This window comes from Convolutriloba macropyga, chromosome 4 (assembly GCF_964194025.1).
Source record: "Convolutriloba macropyga chromosome 4, txConMacr16.3, whole genome shotgun sequence".
Classification (NCBI taxonomy): Eukaryota; Metazoa; Xenacoelomorpha; order Acoela; family Convolutidae; genus Convolutriloba; species Convolutriloba macropyga.
In genome coordinates, this window is record NC_134471.1 from 17,427,050 (window position 1) to 17,447,865 (window position 20,816).

The following is a 20,816-nucleotide window of genomic DNA, read 5'->3' on the forward strand; positions in this document are numbered from 1 at the left end:
ACAGTAAATACATTTACGTCATCTATAACTTGTAACCATGACAAAAATGTTCATATAGGAAGGGAAGAATTATGGCTCTACTATTTTTGTTCGTTTATTGAAACCTTGCTGACGGTTTTTGGCTGTTTTTTTGAACATCAAGAAACTTATGTTTTTTGTTAAAGTGTTAAAGAAAACAAAAGAACTTACCTGAAGAACTCCTTGTGTCGATTAATAATGGCCGCAAAAATAAACTTGATTCTGAATCTAGGTTTGCGCTATCATTATCTTATTGACCTATTAATCAGATCTCACGTTGAATTCTCCCACCTAAAGAAACCTGAATCTAACATTCACCGACCTCGAACTAATGAACTCGTCTCATGAAATCACGTCCTGAATTCTGAACCAAAATTTTTTTTGGCTTGTCGATCATGTAAAATTTCTTTAGCTGATATAAATTTTCCCTCTTTTCACTCAAATAAGTACTATAAATACAAACACTTTTTGTATACTTTCAGATTTAATTTTCAATTAAAATTTGTTTTACTCAATTTTTTTCCCGTGCTCGAGACGACGACGACAACTATCTTAATTTCTGAAATGTCTCAAGTTTCCGCTTGAAACCCCGTCTTTTTCCAATTTACCTGAAAACTGCTAACCACCACTTGAAGACGTATCTTCATTGTAACTTTGTATGAGATTTTTGGCCTATCTTAAACCTAAGTTACGCATCTGAACTTTTAGAACTAGCAGCTTTTTTGCAAATGAGTGAGCACCTCGAAAAAACAAGATGCCCAACAAATTTTTTTTCCTCTGATACCGCTCTACGGAATGTCACGAACGATACACGAAACAGAGTCCTCTCTGTAATGATCTTGGTTTTGAGTTGTTTTTGCTACACTTGATCATAGAATACAGTTTCCTTGCATTTTCTGAATTTTTTCATTAGTTTTATATATGGCTGGTTTTTAATTGCTCTCAAACAAAGTTTGCAGCAATAATGTTAGTCCTGTGGTCTTTGTATGGGATTTTTTGCTGACACCGATTTTTCTTCTGAGCCATTTGACTTGGTCCTCCAAAACGGTATAAACAGGTAGCGCCCAGAGGGCATTAATTTCTCTTATAGCGGTTTTCATCTCACTACTCTCCAAGTATGTGATTCATAGAAACTGTTTTCGAGACGCATACTTCACCCGACCCGCGCTCTCCGCATCAGTCCCCCGATCCCCACCCCTGCACATATGATTTTTTGCTCTAATGTTAAAGTAGAGTTAGTAAACGGTGTTTGATGAAAATTTCTTTCAAGATCTGTTCACACATTTTCATGATTTTTGAAGTCAAATTGGAGTAGTGATTTTGGTCACGCCGAAACAGGAAGTGGAGCGAAAAAGCGAGTAATTTTGTAGTGTGAAATTTTTTCACTCTATTTTTGAAGTAGAGTGAGAGAACGGTGTTTGAACAAAAATTCGTTTTCTCGCTAGTGGTGTTTTTGTTCACATGCGGCAATTTCACTTTGATTTTTACTGTTTTTTTATTTTTTGGATTGGATTTTTTTCTAAATGGTTTTTCCAATTCATTCATAGTTCATTTTAGACCTCTTTTTTTGTTGGAACCAAATTTTCAGTTATCGCTAGTGGTTTTTTTGCTCACATACGGTATTTTGACATTGATTTTCTGTTTTTTTTTGTTGATCTGATTTTTTAGAAATGGTTTTTCCGATTCACTCATAGTCCGTTCTAGGTCTAATTTTTTGTTTAGTCAATGAAAAGTCTTTGAATTATACGTCGGGACTTGTTCTGCTTTGTTTTTTTACTTCGACGAATAAAATTTTTTCGCTACCTTAGTTCACAGCTTGTTCAACATTTTGCGTGAAATCTTTTTGACTTCTCTATGCTAGTTTCACTCTTCTCTAATTCGGCTCAAAGTGCTTTTAGACAGCAGTTGCTCAGCAAAGCAATTCAAAATGAACTGAGTCAATATTAAAAACGAAATCAGAAATAGAAACGGGATAAACCCATTAAGCCCGATTTTAGATGCCCGATACTCTAACTTTGTTCTCAGATACCATCTCTAATGCTTATTGGTATTGATACTAGTCCCTGTGTTGCCTCACTACGAAACAGGAGAACGTTCAGCTCCAAAATGACATCAAAATAGTTCGCACTTTAACATTTTTTTGTACAAAAATCATTTTTTCACTAGTTTTTTCTCTTCTTTCGATCCCAATCTTGGTTGTGGGAATCAACGGCGGCTATTTTTCGGTAATTTGACGGGTATGTTTCCTTTTTCTATTTCAATCCCGATCTGCATCAGGCGCGTCAACGGCGGCTATTTTCCGGCAATCTGTCGGCTATGTTTGTTTGCTGAGTTTTGATCAACGATTATTTGATGCCTAGAACAATGAACATTGATTTATTTTAAAGGGTGATTTTAAATCTACCCCTATATTCTGACTGCCTGATATCAAATAACATGTTTATGTGGATCGTGTTGCAATTTTATAGTTTGTCACAGTAAATTTCCAGTTCCATGGTTTACTCTTTGCAGCAATTTATTAAGGATCTAAAACAAGGAAAGATTTCCTGAAAATTACCAGAAAAGGCCCTCAGGTGTGATGTCTGGTAATAGGTAGTTTTAAAGTACAATTGACGTAATCATCTGTATTAGGTAAGAGTTTTGTTCGATCACAAATACTTGTTGATCAAACACACGAGACTGCTGCCTTTCGACGCTCCTCTAGTATACACTAGCTTTTTCCCAGTTTTAACATCATTTTGTGATATGGGTGTAGGTTTGAAGAGGCACCCCAATCCCAGCACGTGCTGCTTCCACCTGGACAGGACAAGACTTTGGAGGAATGGGACAATGAACTTCCTGAGAGTATCAGACATCAGCTGGATTTGGCCGCAGCTGCAGGTTCACACATTTACAATTTTAAATTTTGAGAAAGAGTGAAAAACTTTTTTATAACAATTAAATCGTTTCTGATAACAATCAAGCACTGCGGTCACTTTATCGTTTTTGCAAGTTGATTTCCAAACATTACAAGTTAGGAAATGTTGTTGTGATCAGATAATTCTCGACAATTTAAGTATTTTATTTATAATTTGTAAATCTAACAAATCTTTTGCTACAACTTTTATGCCAACCGATTGAAATTTGTTCAGATGATTGAAGCTCGCAAAACTAGCGCTCTCAACGACCTCAAAAATTTTGCGGTTACTTCTGGCAGTCAGTGAGAGGAAAAATTTTCGTACTTGGCCAACTTGAACATATGTAAAGGGTTGGCAGGTTGTTAAGTGTGAAATGAAATAGCGGCATGGGCCGCTATCGACGCGTCACTTAATTAGGTTGTCTGAACAGGCCATTAAATCATTTGATCCGGAGACTAAAGACGAGACATTTCGTATAGCCCAATGCTGAGTTTTAGTAACACAACTAATGTCAATGAATTAGTTTTTTCTCAACGTTTTTATACTTTAATCGGAAGGAATCTCGTCTATGGCGGGCGAGGGAGGGGAAATAAATGCGAATTTTTGTGTAGGTGGGGGTGCTGCAATGGGAGGAATTGCGAGAAAGAAACAGAGGTCATCAAAAGCGAGAAGTAGGAGACATCACAAGGAGAAGGAAAGGGTGCGCGATGGAAGCAATAGCCGACATTCAAAGGTATGTATCAAGTCGTCGGTAACAGACCTCAAAACGTTTCGCCATTGGGTTTTGATTTAGAATGAAGATTTATTTTGACAACCAGTGAATTTGGTGTTTTAGCATCGCATTTTTTTCAGGGGGATCAGAAGTTATAAATCTAAACATAACAAGTTGCTATCTTGCAAATTATCTTCCTATATTGCCATCATGCGTTTGTTTTATCAGGTTTTTTTTTGTATTACATAGAGTAACTTTTGAGAACAGTGTAGCGCAACGAATGTTTTTTTGTTGCAACAAGTAAATTAAAATTATAGCCACATGGTTAAATATACTTCAAACAAACAATACGTCAAATCATTCAAGCAAAATTATCAACATCAATCAAATTTTCTTAAAGAATCACATTACAAAAAATTTTCTTCTGATTGTTTTCTTCCTAAAAATAAAAATAAAAATAAGCTCCTATGTTACTATTCAAAGGAATACCAAGTTGGAACAATTAAACGTAAATTATCATTCTATTGTAGATTTTGTAATTATGGTAGAAAGTAACGCATGTTGGTGTTCTGTAGCAGATGCAAGATGTTAGAGACGGTAGGTGAAATGTCTAATAGAGAGTACTCAAATAACTGATGTGTAGGTTAATGGCCGCGAAGCAATGTTTGGAGCTTTATTGAGCTCCTCTTGGTTTTTTGAGCCAAAGGATTTTTTTTTTGCATTGAGCCTATTTAATTTTGCATTAACCGAAGCTTTTTTGATTATGCTTGGTACATGCTCTTAAACAAAACCTTAATCTATTAAATTTGCTCCATTGATCCTCAATGCCACAAATTAACCAAAAGCGCAGATGTAATTGACTTAGTGGTCGTCAATAATCTTTAAGAAGCTCTTTAAAGCGTCTTGAAGCTCTTTCGCATTTTTAATGTCTTTTAGGATATTGTTTTGTGCGCGTTGGAACTGGAAGTTAAAATCAGTACTTGAATTTGTTAGAAAATGGTCCAAAAAGTCCCATTTTTAATAGCCGCCCTCATCTTCTCCGCTCGCTATTATAGCGCTCCTATTTTTTTTACTTCGTCGAACAAAAAAATGTTTTGCTTTACCTCATTTTGCCGCTTTTTCAACATTTTGCGTGAAATCTTTTTGACTTCTCTAGGCTAGTTTCTCTCTTCTCTCATTCGGCTAAAAGTGATTTTGAACATCTGTTGCTCAGCAAAGCCATTCAAAATCAACAGAGTCAGTATAAAAAATTTAAGTCAGAAATAGAAACGGGATAAAGCCCAATTTTAGATGCCCGCTATTTGAACGTCGTTCCTATAAGTCTTAGTTACCATCTCTAATGCTTATTGGTATTGATAGTAGCCCCTGTAGCCTCTCTCTAAGAATCAGAAGTATGTTCAACTACGAAATGCCATCAAAATAAACCGGACTTAAAAAATGTTTTTGTACAATTTTTTTTTCACTATCTTCTATTCTTTCATCCCAACCATGCTTATTGGAATCAGCGGCGGCTATTTTCCGGCAATCTGCGGGGTATGTTTTAATTAGAAAAACACTTTTTTCCGATAAGGATCAATTGTTAAGCAGAGGTAGGCACGTTTAGGCAACCACTCAAATCTTCTGAAGTCCAAAAAAATTTTCCTAGTCCAAAAAATTTCAAGAAAATTTTGTGCAAAGATCGACAAAATTTCTAAATCGACTTTTCGGCACAAAAACTGTTTTCCTCTCCCCCTGAGAAAAAAATAAGGTTGACCTGTACGGTTCTTGGGGCAAAAATTAGAAATAAAATTTCAATTTTCGAACTTGTGACGAAAAAGTTTTGAGGGCATGTTCTGTGGGGCTTAACCCACAACATGGCCTCTCAGGTCATCAGAGGTTTCAAAACCATCTTCTTGTGATGCATCGAAATCCCGAAGAGCTAGAAAAAGGTTTGTAGGCGAGTACTCTGTCAGTGACCGAAGGGCACTGCCAGATAATAAACAGAGCAAGTACTACTGATATTTTATAAAAAATGGACTATTAATGAGGAACACCTGACCAAAGACCAAACTGCTGACCCTGGAACACGTGGCATTCCACCTGTAGAATTGAACCTCCGCTCATCTAGCTGTCGCAACCCTGCCCCCTCGCTTGACTCCCCCGCGCGCGCACACACACACCGGTCACTCCACAGCTCAGTGGTTGCATATTATTTGCACCCCCCCCCCTCCCCACAGACGCAAGTGCCATAATTTTAAATAATGATTTACTATGTAATGGCACCTTCTATGTAACGGGGGTGCATAACTTCCTCTGGGGGGAACAAACGAAAAAGATCCAGAAGGCCATTAGAGCTAAGCGCTAACTTATTAAATTGTTAAAGTATCCAATATTCTAGTATATTTGTGATCTGTAACGTTATTTGAAAGATGAATGGTTTTATTTGAAAATTCTACTGCAGCGCAGTCGGATTTCATTTTTTTCGTTTATATTACTGATAGCAGCCGTAATTTTCTCAGCTGGTTATTATTACCGCCTAATTTTGTAAATGCGTCAAGCCAAAAATTTGTTATTTCGGAATTTTACGTGAAATCTTTGACCTCTGGGCTAGGTTTATTGTGCTCAAAATGCTTTTAAACGGCAGTTGCTGAGCAAAGCAATCTACACTGACTGAGTGAATATCGAAAAACTAAATCAAAAATAGAAACTGGATTGACCAGTTTGGGTGCGTAAAGCCCAGTTTGGGTGCCCGCTATTTAAACTTTTTAAATTGCTCTCAAACGAAGTTTGAAGCAATTATTGTAAACGTGTTGACATTTTTCTGCAAAGTTTTTGCTTGACCGTTTTGACTTTTCGAGGGACTTTTGCGTCTTTGACTTTTTGCGAGTCGGGCGATCTAAATGTCTCTCTCATTCAACATTTTCAGCAGCTGTACTCAATTGGCAACAGTGTACTACTAAAAGTCAAATGAAAAGCGCCGAAATTGGTGTCATTTTTCACTTTAAATATTTGGTGTTTATTGTGGTATATAATGAACTCTGATGACCTCATTTGAAACCATCCTTAGTGAATTTAATCACCCTCCCCCAGCCGGACTGAAGCAGGCTGCAATAGATTAGCGCTCCAACTAGTTCGAGAGCAATTTTTCCAACGTTAGTCGGTTATGTTTGGTTCTTACGGGTCGTAATTACCAGATTTGATGTTTTTTGATACTAATCTCTTTATCCTATCATTAAGAAACAAGAATATGCATAAGTAATAAGTAGTCAAAATAGCATGCACCTTTGACTTTTTTTTGAAAAAAATCCCCTTTTTCTGATCTTGGCTCAATCCCAATCGGGGACATGGGAGTTTCCGGCAATCTGCAGGCTATCTTTGGTCTGTTGACAGATGGCTGTCGCGGCTATTCTCCGGCAACTTGTCGGCTATGTTGTCTATTGAAAACCACACTCACGTTGTCTAGACTGCTGAATAATTAATGATCTTATGTTGATAGTACGCACGGCGCTATTATCAGGTAACCTATAGTTAGTATATTACGTAGCGATTATTCAGCGGTTTGTTGTTTGACTTGGACTCCCCGATTTCATGCATTTGGCTGTCACCATTTTCCATAGATATATTCAACCTTTAGTTGTCTATTCATTTGACGAATTCAATGCAGCTGCGAAAGTTAATCGCCACCGTTTTGCCTGGGCTAATTAATATCCTAGTTCGTCTGAGTATATTCAAAGCAATTCCGATTGAAGAGATTTTAATTAAATTAAAATTGGTCAATAGTTTGAATAGTTACATTACTTTATATGTGGCTAGTTGTCGGTAACTTTGTGATCGTTTTTATCGGTGACTTCATTTAACTGTGACTAGTTGACGGCAAAAAGGGTTGAAATACATTATTGAAAAAGGTGATTTAAAATATATAATCGACAGAACCGCGGTTTAAAATATAATACACAAATGAACATTGTAAGGATTGTTGTACGAGTAAGAGTAGTTATTTATATTAGAAGCACCCTGTCCCATTATCCTGGTTGCGGTTAAATATTGATATTACCCAGAAGTTATAATTATAGACCTCTGATTAGACCCTTAGCTGTTGAAACGAATCGCGTGAAGCTTAAAAAGTCACTGAAATCTGTGAATCTTTTCAGACCAAAGAAGCCTCCAACTCCAAATCTCCTGCTGCGAGGAAGCGTAAAAATGCAACACCGTCTCTCGTATCGGATAACTCAGCATCGGGGCTGCAGAACACGGCAGCAAACACCAGCGACAACCTCAGTCCATTGTCGAAAGAAGATTTGAGATTGACAGCGGATGCAAGCTCAATCGGAAAATCAGAAAGCGTACAAATTGACATTGGAAGTGAGTTCGAACCCCCGCTGCAACTTAACCTGGACCTCGATTCGGAAATTGATAAGACCAGGAAGGTCAACAATACTTCACGGTCGTCAAGCGGTGCTAGTGAAATGAACTAATAGCAAATATTAAAGGTCATACTGATTAGCATAAACAAACGTTTTCTACCTGTTAACTCGGTAGTAAGTGCAATCATTTGAATATTTCGGGTGGACGTTTTATTTCTGACATAAACGGGTTTTAGTATGTTGAATAAAATGAGAACATCTTTTTGATCAGAATAAAAGCAGTCAATGGAGATTAAATCTATTGCTGAATCAATCATAGTTAAAATATCCACATTATTAGCGTCTACCGGTACCGGATTTTTCGGGTAAATTTGCTGACTTTTGATGCTTTGTTTCCTTTTTTGCATCTTGAGACGTTCAAATGTATGTATAATTCAATACCGGTGGACGCTTCTGATGAACATTGCTGTGATTTAAGTTTGATCGATTCGATTATGCTAAATTGAGCTCTGTTAGCATTTGCATATGCACTGTTAATTCTAATAGTTTTTTGCGTGTCATGGGGAATTATGCTGATCAGTGACCTATTAAAGATGGTTTTGAATATGATTGTGAAATAACAACCAATGGTTTCAGGTTATCAAAAATTCCAAATCAATCAAAAATTGAACATCCATACTTCTATTTTCATTTCGATCATTTCTCAATCTCCACTTTTTGAGTAACTGAACACCTTTTAGTAATTCAAGCTCGCATTCAATAATGAATAAATGTATTTTTTATTCAATTTGAGTGATTAGGTGTTGAGTTATGTAGCTGCTAGCTAACACATATCTGTGCTTTGTAACGATGAGTGACCTGCTGTTTGTAGTAATCTTTGACTTTTAATTCTTCTATTGTTATTATTTCAATTTAGATAGAAATTGAATTTCGTATTAAAATTTTTCAACAACACGACGTTCTCTCTTCTGAATTGTTCAGAACAATGATGGTTGTGGTTCAAAAAAGTGATAATCTGGCGGTGGTTTAAGTTGTTAAAATGAAAATTGACGCCCGCAACTGAGTTTAATGCTGACTGAGCCACAAGAATGAAGAACTTAAATTTGTTTAAATGTCTTGATTTTTGGAAAGGATCCTGATATCGATTCGTCTTGCTAGTATAAACAATGTAAAATAAAGTTGAGGGCAATTATCTAGGACTTATATATGCTTTCTTTGGAATAATTTTGGCGATTATAAACGTTCAAAATTGGGATCTATTCTGTTTTGGCCCCCCAGCTTAGTGAGCATAAATTTTTTATGACCCCCAGGAGCACGTGCTATTTTTTTACATAGTAACGTGCTATATAACAACACAATTTGTAACTGGGGGGCATAAAAAACTGGGGGGGGGGGGGGGGGGGGACAGAATAGATCCCAAAATTGATAAGTACGGATATGTGTTCCAATTGAAGGTTATTTTGAAGCTGAAAGGGACAATTTACTTTAAACGTTCCAGCTTATTAATTGCTCTCAAACAAAGTTTGTAGCAGTTACATTAGTCCTGAGGTCTTTTTTTACTTTTTGTTCTCAAAAACGGCATAAACAAGTAAAGCCCAGAGGGGGCTTCAGACTCGCTAGTCGCTACGTATGCTATTCACGAAAACTTTTGGCGACATAATATCATGGTCTGAAGGGCTGTTCTTACAATTTGACCCTAACCACCAGCAGAACTTCACCCCACGACAACTTCGCGCACCATACCCCCACCCGCACTACGCCCCCTCCCTTGTTCACACCCCCACCCCCCCCCCCCCCCACACACACACACACACACCAACTGCACATTGCTCCACCCGTAACCCTCACGCTCCTTCAATTAAGCTAAAAGCTAGCGTCCCTAAACCGTAGCTAGCTACCCTAAAAGCCAACTCCTCCGTTCGCCAGTCATTTGAGTGCAATTCGCCCGACGTTAGTCGGTTTTCTTTCATGTGAATTTAGCACGTTTATGAATTCATCAACGTGTTTAATGGCTCTCAAACGAAGTTTGCAGCAATTATATCAGTCCTGTCGGTCTTTTTTTAATGCGATTTTTCGTCTGACGTCTGAAGACACCCCCACTGTTGACCCCCCTTATTGCCCCCACCGCGCTGGTGCGCTCCACCCCATGGTTGCCCTAGGTGCCAAAGAACCTCCTCTAGGGTTTTATAATAGGTTACTGCATAGATTCTAGTGGTAATGGAATGGTTTCAACATTTTAACATCACGAATTTTAGCATTTTTTTTTTTCACAAAACGTGCAAATTTCATTTTTTTTTAATTTTATTTTTCATTATTCACGTCTTTGCAGAAGCAAGGGACAGAAAACGTCCTTAATGATTTGATAGTTATTTACTGAAAAATTTTTATTTGCCATGTAATGGCTTTCAATTTTTTAATATGACCAATTTTAGCGATTTTTTGATAAAACTTGCATTTTTTTTCGAGTTTTTTGAAATTTTTTGTCGGTTATTAGGTTTCTCCAGCCTCAAGAGCCAAGGAAATTCCTCCTGAGTTTGGCAGTAGGTTACTGTATTTTTTAAATTGTAATGGAATGTTTTTCGAGATTTCACATCAATTTTAGCATTTTTTTGACAAAACTTGCCCTTTGTTAATTTTTTTTGACAATTATAGTTATTGTTCAGGTTTTTTGAGCCCCAGGTGTCAGAAAATCTCTATTAGGGTTTGATAATAAGTTACTGGCATTTATTTTTGGCCATGGATTACTTTCCAATTTTTTAATATCACAAACTTCAGCATTTTTTTTTATAAAACTTAGGTTTTTTAAATTTCTTTGTAATTTTTTAGGTTCTCGAGCCTCAAGATTCACATAACCTTCTCTAGGGTTTGATTATAGGTTACTGCATAACTTCTAGATGTAATGGAAATTTTTCAAGATTTTATTAGCAATGTTTAAAAATTATTTGCAATTTTAATTGTTTTGAAAATTTTTATCATTTTTTTCAGCCCCAGGGTTTAAGGGACCTCCAAGTTTTGATGTCCTCCAAGCTGTCGCATAGTTTTTAGAGTTAAAGGAGTGGTTATCAATATTTTAGTGACTCCAGCTTTAGCGATGTTTTGATGAAATTTAATTTTTTCAAATTTTCAGAATTTTATTATGTTCCAAGTTTATGGATTTTATGAGCCAGTGAAATTTTTTGTAATTTTTCAGGTTCTCCAGCCTCTAGAGGAACATAAACTCCTCTAGGTTGTGATTATAGGTTACTTCATAGCTTCTGAATACAATGCTTTTCAAGATTTTAGTATCAGCAGTTTTTGAAATATTTGCAATTTTTTCAAGTTTTGTGAATCTTGAATTTTTTGAATTTTTTCAGGCACCAGGTTCCTAGGGAACTCCTCCAAATTCTGATGATAAGCTATCGAATAGTTTCTAGAGTCAATGGAGTTGTTATCAATCTTTTAATGAATCCAGCTTTAGCAATTTTTTGATAATTTAAATTCTTTAAATTTTCGGATAATTATCATGTTCTAAAGTTATGGATCTTTGAGCCAGTGAAACTACTTAAAGCTTGAAATAGGGATACTGGACAATCTCTTAAGACAATGAAATGGTTTTGAAGATTTTTGTATCTTGAATTGCAGCAAAATATTGTTAATTATTGCGCTTGTTTTCAAAGTTTTTGAATATTTTTGTTCTTTTCTGAGTTTAAGTATCATTACTGGCCAACGAAGTTTTTCAAGTCCTGCAGACGGGTATCTTGACAGAAGACCCTCAGAGACAAAAATATATATATATGAACATTTTCACTGCGAAGTCTGGAAGCTTTTTTAAATTGCAATTTTTTAAAATATAAGTTTTTTATTTTATTTACTAACAAGGCTACAAACTAAACGTTGCAGAGTCGAATCAAGCTAAAGCTAGCCTCACTAAACCGTGACTAGCTACTGAAGCCAACCACTTGCTGGTCAGTGGTTTACAGTTTACAAAGATTACAGTTTACAAAGATCTGGATATTGGAAATAATATAGTGACAATTACCTTAGAATTAGTAAGCAGCCGTTCAGTGTCATCACGGCCAATTATATTGATTTTTTGAAAAAATCTGAAGAAAAGTGATTGCTAAACTTAATTATCAATGGCTTTAATGTAAGTAATTTAGGAATAATGGTGGAAAAGCAAAAAAAAGGGGAGTTGTGGTTAATCTGGATGATTTCTAAAATGATCAAAACTTGTTATTCTGAGCTACCTTTTTGATTGAGAAAAGTTCGTCACTTGACTATACTGTATTATCAATCTGATTTTGCAATATCTCTTCTAAGGCTTTTAATTGGTGTTCACCTAATTTCCGCAAATTTTTCAGAATTTTTTACTTAATGGCTCTGCTTTGATCCTTTGTGACTGTAGATAATAGTTATTTGAAATGCTAATTTCTTCTGTGAAGACGACTTCGAGAGGTTCCGGGAATTTTTAAAGCTATATTTTTTTGATAGGATTTGCCCGAATTAAAACTTCATTTTTGTCGTTTTTTAGCTTCTGAATTGGTATTATGTAGGGGCGCTTGTATTGGGGCGCTATCTTTTTAAAGATCTGTTTCAGCGTTTTCTTGTCCTGTGAAATCAAATCGAAGTGTTGATTTTGTTTAGGGGGAATGGGATATTCGGCAAAAGCTCGATTAGGCGGAAAAAAATTTTGTAGCAAAACTCCTGAAATAAAGTTCGGATGAAATTAGACGAACGTGAACTAAAATACGTAGAGGTACTTCAGAATGAAATCGATGCAGAAAAGATTTCAAGTGCCCCTTACAGTCGCCGTTACATACAAAAGAGCTGCTAAACAATATAAACAAAATGTACCATTTTGAATTGTTTTGTTTCTCGTTTATTAAGTTCAGTGTCATCACGTCAAACGATTTTGATTTTTTTTAAAAAAAACGAAAACGAGATTATAAGTGATGGCTAAATTTACTTATCAATGGCTTATCAAAGGTAAGTAAATTAGGACTAATGTTAGAAAAACTTTATCAATGGGGGAGTTGGGAATTAATCTAGATTATTTCTAAAATGCTCAAAATTAGTCCCTTGTTATTCTTAGTTATTTTTTAATGAAGAAAAATGTTAGTCACTTGACTATACTGCATTACCAATCTGACTTTGCAAAACCTCCTCTAAGTTTTTTAATTGGTATTCACCTAATTTCCGAACAACTTTTAATCCGAAATTTTGCTGGCTCTGCTTTGATGCTTTGTGCCAGTACATAATAGTTATTTGAAATGCCGGTTCTTTCGGTGAAGACGACTTCGAGTCGTTCCGGGAATTCTTATTTTGACAGGATTTTCTCTGAATGGTTAAAGCCATCTAGGTCTAGTTTTTTGTTCAGTCAATGGAATTTCTTTGAGATGTAGGTTTTTACAAAAGTAGATTTTAACGATTGACTCCTGACTTACTGCACTCACTGTTACAACAGAAAGAACATCAGCTTTTTTACTCATTGGTTTACGCTATGTAAAAATATGGCAAAGTTCAAGGGAACAAAGTCGTAAGAAATGAGATAAATTCTTTTTCGATAGTCAAAGTGCATTAGGTTATCAAAGTGTTTATTAGAACAACTGCTGGCTGGCTTTAGTATACAGCGAAAGCAGGTTAGCACCACCAAATATACGAAGTAAAAATTTAATTTTTGAGGCAATTTTACTCCAAAATATAATCGCTTCTAAAATCAATTATTACGCCAGCGATGCCCTACACTAGTCATCTCGCCTAGTTACGAAATTCCACCAAACGTATTGTTGACTCACCAGAAAAGCCATAGTAAAGTTGTTGAACAAAGTTTCGCAGTAAAAAGCATATTGTCACAAGATGTGATATGTTTTCAGGTTTGTTCAAGTATGGCTAAATTTGCACTTGTGTTAAACATAAGAAAAAAGTGAGAATAAATTGTGGTTATTTTCTTTTCACTGCAGAGCTTTGATAGAATTCATCAACCTTACTTTGGCTTTTCTTCTGAGTCAACGTTACGTTTGGTGGAGTTTCATAACTGGGCGAGACGACTAGTGTAGGAGATCAATGGCGTAAAAATTATTTCGGAAAAAGAGTTTTAGTTTGGAAAATATTGCCTCAAATGTTGAAAATAGGGGGCGCTAAATTACTTTGCCACTCAGTATATTAAGCTTAATAGCCTTTCAGTTTAGAAGCTGAAATGAGTATAGTGTTATCTGTCGTCCCAATCTGCACAACGATTTAGATCACTTCTTGACACTTAGAAACAAATTCTGTCAATTTTTATCTCTTCTTGTTTCGTTCCCGTTTCGACCCCGATTTGCGTCATGCGCGTTACTGGCGGCCATTTTCAAGCAACTTTCCGGCTATGTTTTCTTCAGATTTCGAAAAACGTTGTTTTCATTCAAAACAAACAATTTCGGGGACGAAAAATTTAGCACCAAATTTGCCTAGCTAATCATATAACGCCCCCGGGCAAAGGTGCACTGTTTAACATGTGCTGAATGACAAATATATTTCGAAACTGGGAGCCAAAAAAACGGGTTGGAGGACAGAAAGAGTGCTAGATTGATCCTGAAATTCAATTTTCAAAAGAATTTAATTGAAAGTGATACTGTGGAATATATAAGCTCTGCTAGGTCCCCATTACAGTATTGTTTTCAAGTCTCAAGTAAGTCTTAATATACTTCCGTGCTAGCACTTTTCAAAGGCATCGTTACGACGTTATTAAATTTAAACTTTTAAAAAAGAGTTATCCGCATAAAATTTGCAGGGATGATTATCGTTTGCACTTTTGAATCTGGTCACATCGCCCCTGATTAAAAATAGTCTGTTTGAATTTTTAGATGAACCATCCAAATGGAAAACAGAAGTCCATGAATGGCCGTTTTTTCTCATTGAATGCTTAAGCAGCCCTCATTTTCTTAATAAAGAACTTATCGCAGAAGCTGAAAAACCTAATTTTTCACACAAAAGATCAACAGTTGATTCAGCAACGCTTTTACGCAATATTTAGTTTGTTTGAAAAATATTTTGACCGGAAGAACTTTATATGCGTAAGTTTTGAAACAACTAAACAACGATTGGAAATAATGTGATTGGTTGACAGTCATTTCACAAATCTTATTATCTAAGAATTACGCTCACAATTGGATTTTAAAATAAGAAGATTCAATCATTTCTTGTCTGAGTCTTGATTATTCGATATCAAAAAATCGACAAGTTTTGCTGTTCAGAAGTTATTCAATTACGATTCAATTAGTTGCTCAGAAGAAAAGTCCGGCGACAGAGCGCCTACGATGAATTAATTTCCACTGCATGACGTTAGTGCTCAATATATTTAATCAACACTTGTTGCGATAAAAGCAGTTAAATAAACTTCCAGTGTAATAAATTTTAATGCCCGATCAACACTGGAAAAACACTTCAGCATTAGACCATGAATTTATCTCACTCTTTCATCGGCACTGTTACTAAGCAAACAGTGGCGATAAAAGAGTGGTGATAAACTCGTAGTCTGATGATGGAAACAGTTTGATAACCTTGTAGTCTAAAAAAAATTGTGTGGTGTGTGTGTGTGTGGTGTGGGTAGGGTGTGTGCGGTGTGTGTGTGTTTGTGGTGTGTGTGTGTGTGTGTGTGTGTGTGTGTGTGTGGTGTGTAGGTGGTGTTTGTGTGGTTTGGGTGTGGTGTGTGTGTGGTATGTGTGTGTGGTGTGTGTGTGTGTGGTGTGGTGTGTGTGTGTGTTGTGTGTTTCTCTGCGTGCGTGTGTGTGTTTATGCATGTGTGTGTCTGTGTGTGTGCGTGCGTGCGTGCGTGTGGGTGTTTTGTGAGGGAGTGTGTGTGTGTGTGTGTGTGTGTGTGGGTGTGATGTGTTTGTGGTTTGTGTGCGGTGTGTGTGTGTGTGTGGTTTGTGTGTGGTGTGTGTGTGTGTTTGTGTGGTGTTGTGTGTATGTGTGTGTGATTTGGGTGTGGGGTGTGGTGTGTGTAGTGTGTGTGGAGTGTATGGTGTGTGTGTGGTGTGTGTGTGTGTGCTGTATGGTGTTTGTGGTGTGTGGTATGTGTGTGTGGTGTGCGTGTTGTGTGTTTCTCTGCGTGCGTGTGTGTGTTTATGCATGTGTGGGCCTGTGTGTGTGTGCGTGCGTGCGTGTGCGCGTTTTTGTGAGGGTGTGTGTGTGTGTTTGTGCGTGTGTGCGTGTGTGTGTGTGTGTGCGTGCGCGCGTGTGTGTGTGTGTGTGCGTGTGAGCGTGGGTGCGTGTGCGCGCGAGTGTGTGTGCTGTGTTTCTGTGCGTGCGTGTGTGTGTTTGTGCATGTGTGTGCGTGTTTGTAAGTGTATGCCCAAGTGTATGTGTGTGCGTGTGTCTATGTGCGTGTGTTTGTGTGGGTGCGTGTGTACTTGTGTGTGTGTGTGTGTGTGTGTGTGTGTGTGTGTGTGTGTGTGTGTGTGTGTGTGTGTGTCTGTAAGTGTGTGTGTGGGGCGGAGGGGGCGCATGAGGACAAAAGGAAGAACAGATCCGAAGAAATATTACTTACTTTTGAAAATGTACTTTTCCTCAAAAAATGAAAAGGAAAAACCAATAAAACTGTGTTCAATTTTGAAATGATCGCAACAGTTGTTGATTAAAAAAATTACTGCACGGTTGTTATCGCCCTCGAAGGTATCATAACACCTCGGCTTCGCATCGGAGTTTGATAACTTCTCGGTGGCGATAACAACCGTGTGGTAATATTCATTTGTAGTCCCTGGAAACTTACTCTGAACGAGAGTAGCTGCTTTGCGATTTGAAGTGTTTTGAACCTCTTACTTTTTTTATAGTACTGCTCTAGGGGCAGGGCAAAAATCATCACACCGTTAGAGTTAGGTACTTGTTGTTCAAATTGTATTTGAATTTTCGATGTGAATTGGACCTCCCGTGTATAACGTTTATCAGAACTCTAAGTAAGCAATACAAAGCTCTAATGGATATCTAATTTTCAGATAAAGGCTTTATTGCTTTTGTTTAGATTAACATTTTTGACTATGAGGCCGTCGACAATTTTGTCAGTCAAAATACTAAGATCAGCTTGTTAAATTAGCTTTTGAAGCTTCCGCTCTCGGAAACATTTAAAACTTGACTTACTGAATTATTTGCATTGCTGAATACCTGCATTCAAATGTGGTAACGGGAAACGGAAGCAGGTTGATATACAGGTAAATAACCGCAGGCTTTCGAAAAAGCAGCATGTTAAAAATCTGCGGGTTGCTCTTGGCAATAAATAATACTATCAGGAACACGTCAAATGCTATTGAGCAAGTTGCCGCAAGAAATGAAAATCTTATATATCTTACAAAACTGTGTTCTTTAAAATATGCAAAATAACACATAAATTGTTCTGTATTATATATTCTGCAATTTTTAGTCGTACTTCTGGCAACTATTGAAAAAAATTACCTTCCGTCGAACTTCATACTGGGCTGTCAAAGATTGTTTTAACAGAAAATAATACGGCTACATGGATTTCAAAATGAAATATTCAATCTTTTCAATATCAACTATGCTGAACTACAGAGCTATTTATTATACAAAAAAATTCTATTAATTTCGAAACCAGTTTTTTCACAAAGAGGACATAAACTGTCAGTCGGAAAATAATATAGCCATAAGTGCTCATGTAATTTCTATAGCACACAAAAGGCTAACTGCAAGTTGACCGAAAAAAGTTTATTTCGTCAATGTATTATTCCATAGAACAGTATTTCATCGAGCCTAAGCTTCTGCAGATCAATAAAAGAGTTTGAAAAAAAACGCCACAAATCATTTTTTAGAATGAATTTTTGAGGGACGAAAGAAATTTTATACGTGATCAGATTTCTTGGAAGGACATTCGATTCCCAAAAAAAACGAAATTGTTTTAATTAATATCATTACTTTACTTCTCTTTGTACATTAATAAGCATTTATGTTGTTGTTTTGTTGCGTACTTCGTAGTGAAAATACACTACCTTTTCCATATTACGATTATCTAATTATCTAATATGGTTTTGGAAATTCTATGTTTCTTATTTAATTGGGTCTGTATAACACCTCAATGACTGAATTTTTCCATAACTTTCCTCTAAAATACAGCTTTCACGTCAAAATTCTAAAGAGCTAGCAATTGAAATTAGAAAAAACTGGAAATTATCGTGACGAATATTTGTACTCATAAAAATGTTTGACATTTCCGTTTTTCTTTAGTTGATTGTGAGTTGATCATCTTTTGGTTCTCCTCATTTGATAAAGTTATAGATTTTACATGCAATTCTGTGTTTTGAATTCTTACCTCAAGTTTACCATCAAAAATTCTTGGTTTAGCTTTACGTTTCATCGACTGGTCTCCCCAGTAGTTATGAAAGTGATGTCTTGAGAATTCACTTTTGGATAGATGATTTAAAACAATTAGAGAGCTACTTTTGATGCTTCATTGATTAGTGCCGGGCTTTTTTTCAACTCTTCTTCGCCTCGTCTCAACTCTGCCCGGTACTTTAATCATTTCATACATGCAAAAGTACTTCTCTAACCATTATTTAGTCTATTACTTTTTGAAATTCGTTTTTAATAGCTATCTGCCCTCTCCTACAAGAGTTGTTACATACCATTAATAACTGAAACGTTGTACTCTAACTAACAGCTTGACAGATTAACACTCTCACCTTTTTTATCAAAATATTTTAAGCTATGCACTGATCCAGTTGTACTCAGCTGTCTGTAACAATGATTGGATTTCATCAGATATGAAATTTGTTCAATGTTTATTATTTCCTTTTATGGCTATTTTGACAACTTCATCCGAGTCAACGGATTGTTCGTTTGGCTTGTCAATTGATTTCTTTATGTTTCCTCTTGACGCGTTGGTACATCCGATGTCGTCTGTGAAAAGTAAAGAAAAAATATTGTTAGTCAATTTTTCTAACCTATTTGCAGTCAAAAGTAATAATGTTGTTTCCTGTAGTCATGGATCAAGCAAAATTACTAATCAATGTAAATTGCTACAGAAAAAGTATTGAAGTAAAGCATGTATACAATTCATGGCGCCGTAGATAGTTTTGGGCAATTTGTTTCTATGTAGAGATCAGATTAAACAGCGGGAAAATTTGAACCCTCTTATGCAAAATAATTATTAATAATAATAATAATAATTAACGATAAATTGTTCATTTTTTGTTAATTAAGTAATGCAAAAGAAGTTTGTTTATTGAGTACAAAAATATGTACATTGAACTTGAACAGAAAAAACGAGCACACCTGATCATCAGTTGATCCGTTTTCAGGTACCCTAAAAATGTATGGAATATCGGATCTTTTCCGTTTGTGCCCCCCCCCCCCCAGTACGTTATGCGCCCCCAGTTACAGAGCACGTGTCGTTACATAGTAAATTATCATGTAAAAACATAACACGTGGCGTCTGGGGTGTGCAAATGATATGCGCCCACTAAGCTGGGGGGGGGGGCACAAACGGAAAAAAATCCGGAGTATCCTAGAACTCTTTGATTAGGAAGCCAAAAACATTATTACTATATTAATTGAACGATAATCATCATTGATAATCATGATATCGAGAACATTGTTCACTTGGTTTCAAGAAAATTTTCAAGAAAAAAATGTTATCACATCCTATAACATGCAGCAGAGCAAATGATAAAAGGCTGTTGTTGAAAATTCTAAACAGAAAATTATTTTGCAACTTTTCAAAAACTTCAAAAAATTGCTAATGTTAGAAATATATAATATATACGAAATGCTTACGAAATCAGAACTCAATTTATTTAGCGACAAGGCTCTAGACTCAATGTGCTCTAGCGATATATTTTTTCAATGAGGAATTTAAGTATAAATTATTTGTAAAAAATATAAATGCAGCAATCTATTTCAGTGAAAAGAGGCAGATAACTACTAAATATGATATCGTGAGTAGAATTCTTGTTTCAATGAGATTTTTGGTCCTAGTTTGACAAAACTGTTTTACTTGTTTTTGTTTAGGGTTTTTTGAGACGACCTGTTTACTGTCAGCCAGTGGAAGATATGATCATAAATTCAATTTATCCACACTTGCCTGAAGATGTTCGAAAGTGTCATTATCAGAATCAACCAATCAGAACAAAAGACTCACACTTAAAGCAAGTGAGAGTTTGTGCTAATTATGTTTTTTTTCTGTTAAATTTTCCCACTTGCAGGAAAAAAACACAATTTTGGTCGATCCAAGTGGCAACTAAGCCAATTCTTGTTAATTATTATTTACTTAATGTCACAAGTCACTATTTGGGAATTGAAATACGATGGCTGGCCGGTGAATTCAACTTTGACCAAAGCAACTAGAGATTATTTAACAAAAATTTGTCTCACAGCGGTGTCACAAATAATAGGTCAACAAGAATGTATCCCAATTTTCAGTGAACGCTAATTTTGATTTATTTTTTCAGGGAAAACAATTGATGCAAGCATTGACAGACGACTTGACAGTGCTAAACATTGTGAAAGGTAGAGCAAACCTTTTGAAATCTAACTTTTTAGGGGTCACGAAACGAAGTAGAGTGAAGCCCTTATTGATGATGTGATCGGTTTTTTTTACTTGGAAAATTTTTTGCAAAAACGGTTTTCTATGCGAAAAAATTGAGGTTATCTTTGTAATTGTCTTGACACAATTTTCGCATTTGGAATGGTTGGAATCCATTTTTTGAGGACGGAAGCCAGTCGAATTTGCTCAAAAATTTGAGTTATTTAATACTTAAAAAATGTCAACAATTAAGAAAAACGAAGATTCGTAGAAAACCAATACTAAAATCAGGATGATGAAATAAGAGCAAATTTTCGGCAGATATTGAATAAAAAAGCCAATTTTTTTTATTTTATCAG

The 20,816-nt window shown here is 36.1% G+C and overlaps 3 protein-coding genes across 10 annotated transcripts in view; all 3 read left to right on the forward strand.

Moving 5' to 3' along the window:
• The window catches only part of LOC142337490 (putative Na(+)/H(+) antiporter nhx-9), a 46,861-nt gene extending 38,692 nt beyond the window's left edge, over window positions 1-8,169 (forward strand). For 2 of the 5 annotated variants that reach the window (XM_075386750.1, XM_075386752.1), the window contains 4 exons: window positions 2,774-2,898; window positions 3,527-3,648; window positions 7,103-7,123; window positions 7,758-8,169. In XM_075386750.1, coding sequence (XP_075242865.1) covers window positions 2,774-2,898; window positions 3,527-3,648; window positions 7,103-7,123; window positions 7,758-8,081 — 592 coding nt within the window. In that variant the 3' untranslated portion in view covers window positions 8,082-8,169. Of the gene's footprint in view, window positions 1-2,773; window positions 2,899-3,526; window positions 3,649-4,202; window positions 4,225-7,102; window positions 7,124-7,757 lie in introns of all 5 variants that reach the window. The other 3 variants (XM_075386753.1, XM_075386754.1, XM_075386751.1) reach the window with 3 other exon arrangements.
• Window positions 1-20,816, forward strand: part of LOC142338292 (uncharacterized) — a 318,225-nt gene that overhangs the window by 216,485 nt on the left and 80,924 nt on the right. The window lies entirely within an intron of this gene.
• Window positions 15,235-20,816, forward strand: part of LOC142338001 (uncharacterized) — a 72,782-nt gene continuing 67,200 nt past the window's right edge. Inside the window, exons 1-4 of the mRNA XM_075387634.1 lie at window positions 15,235-15,268; window positions 19,837-19,870; window positions 19,944-20,084; window positions 20,384-20,441. Coding sequence (XP_075243749.1) covers window positions 15,264-15,268; window positions 19,837-19,870; window positions 19,944-20,084; window positions 20,384-20,441 — 238 coding nt within the window. The 5' untranslated portion in view covers window positions 15,235-15,263. The remainder of the gene's footprint in view (window positions 15,269-19,836; window positions 19,871-19,943; window positions 20,085-20,383; window positions 20,442-20,816) is intronic.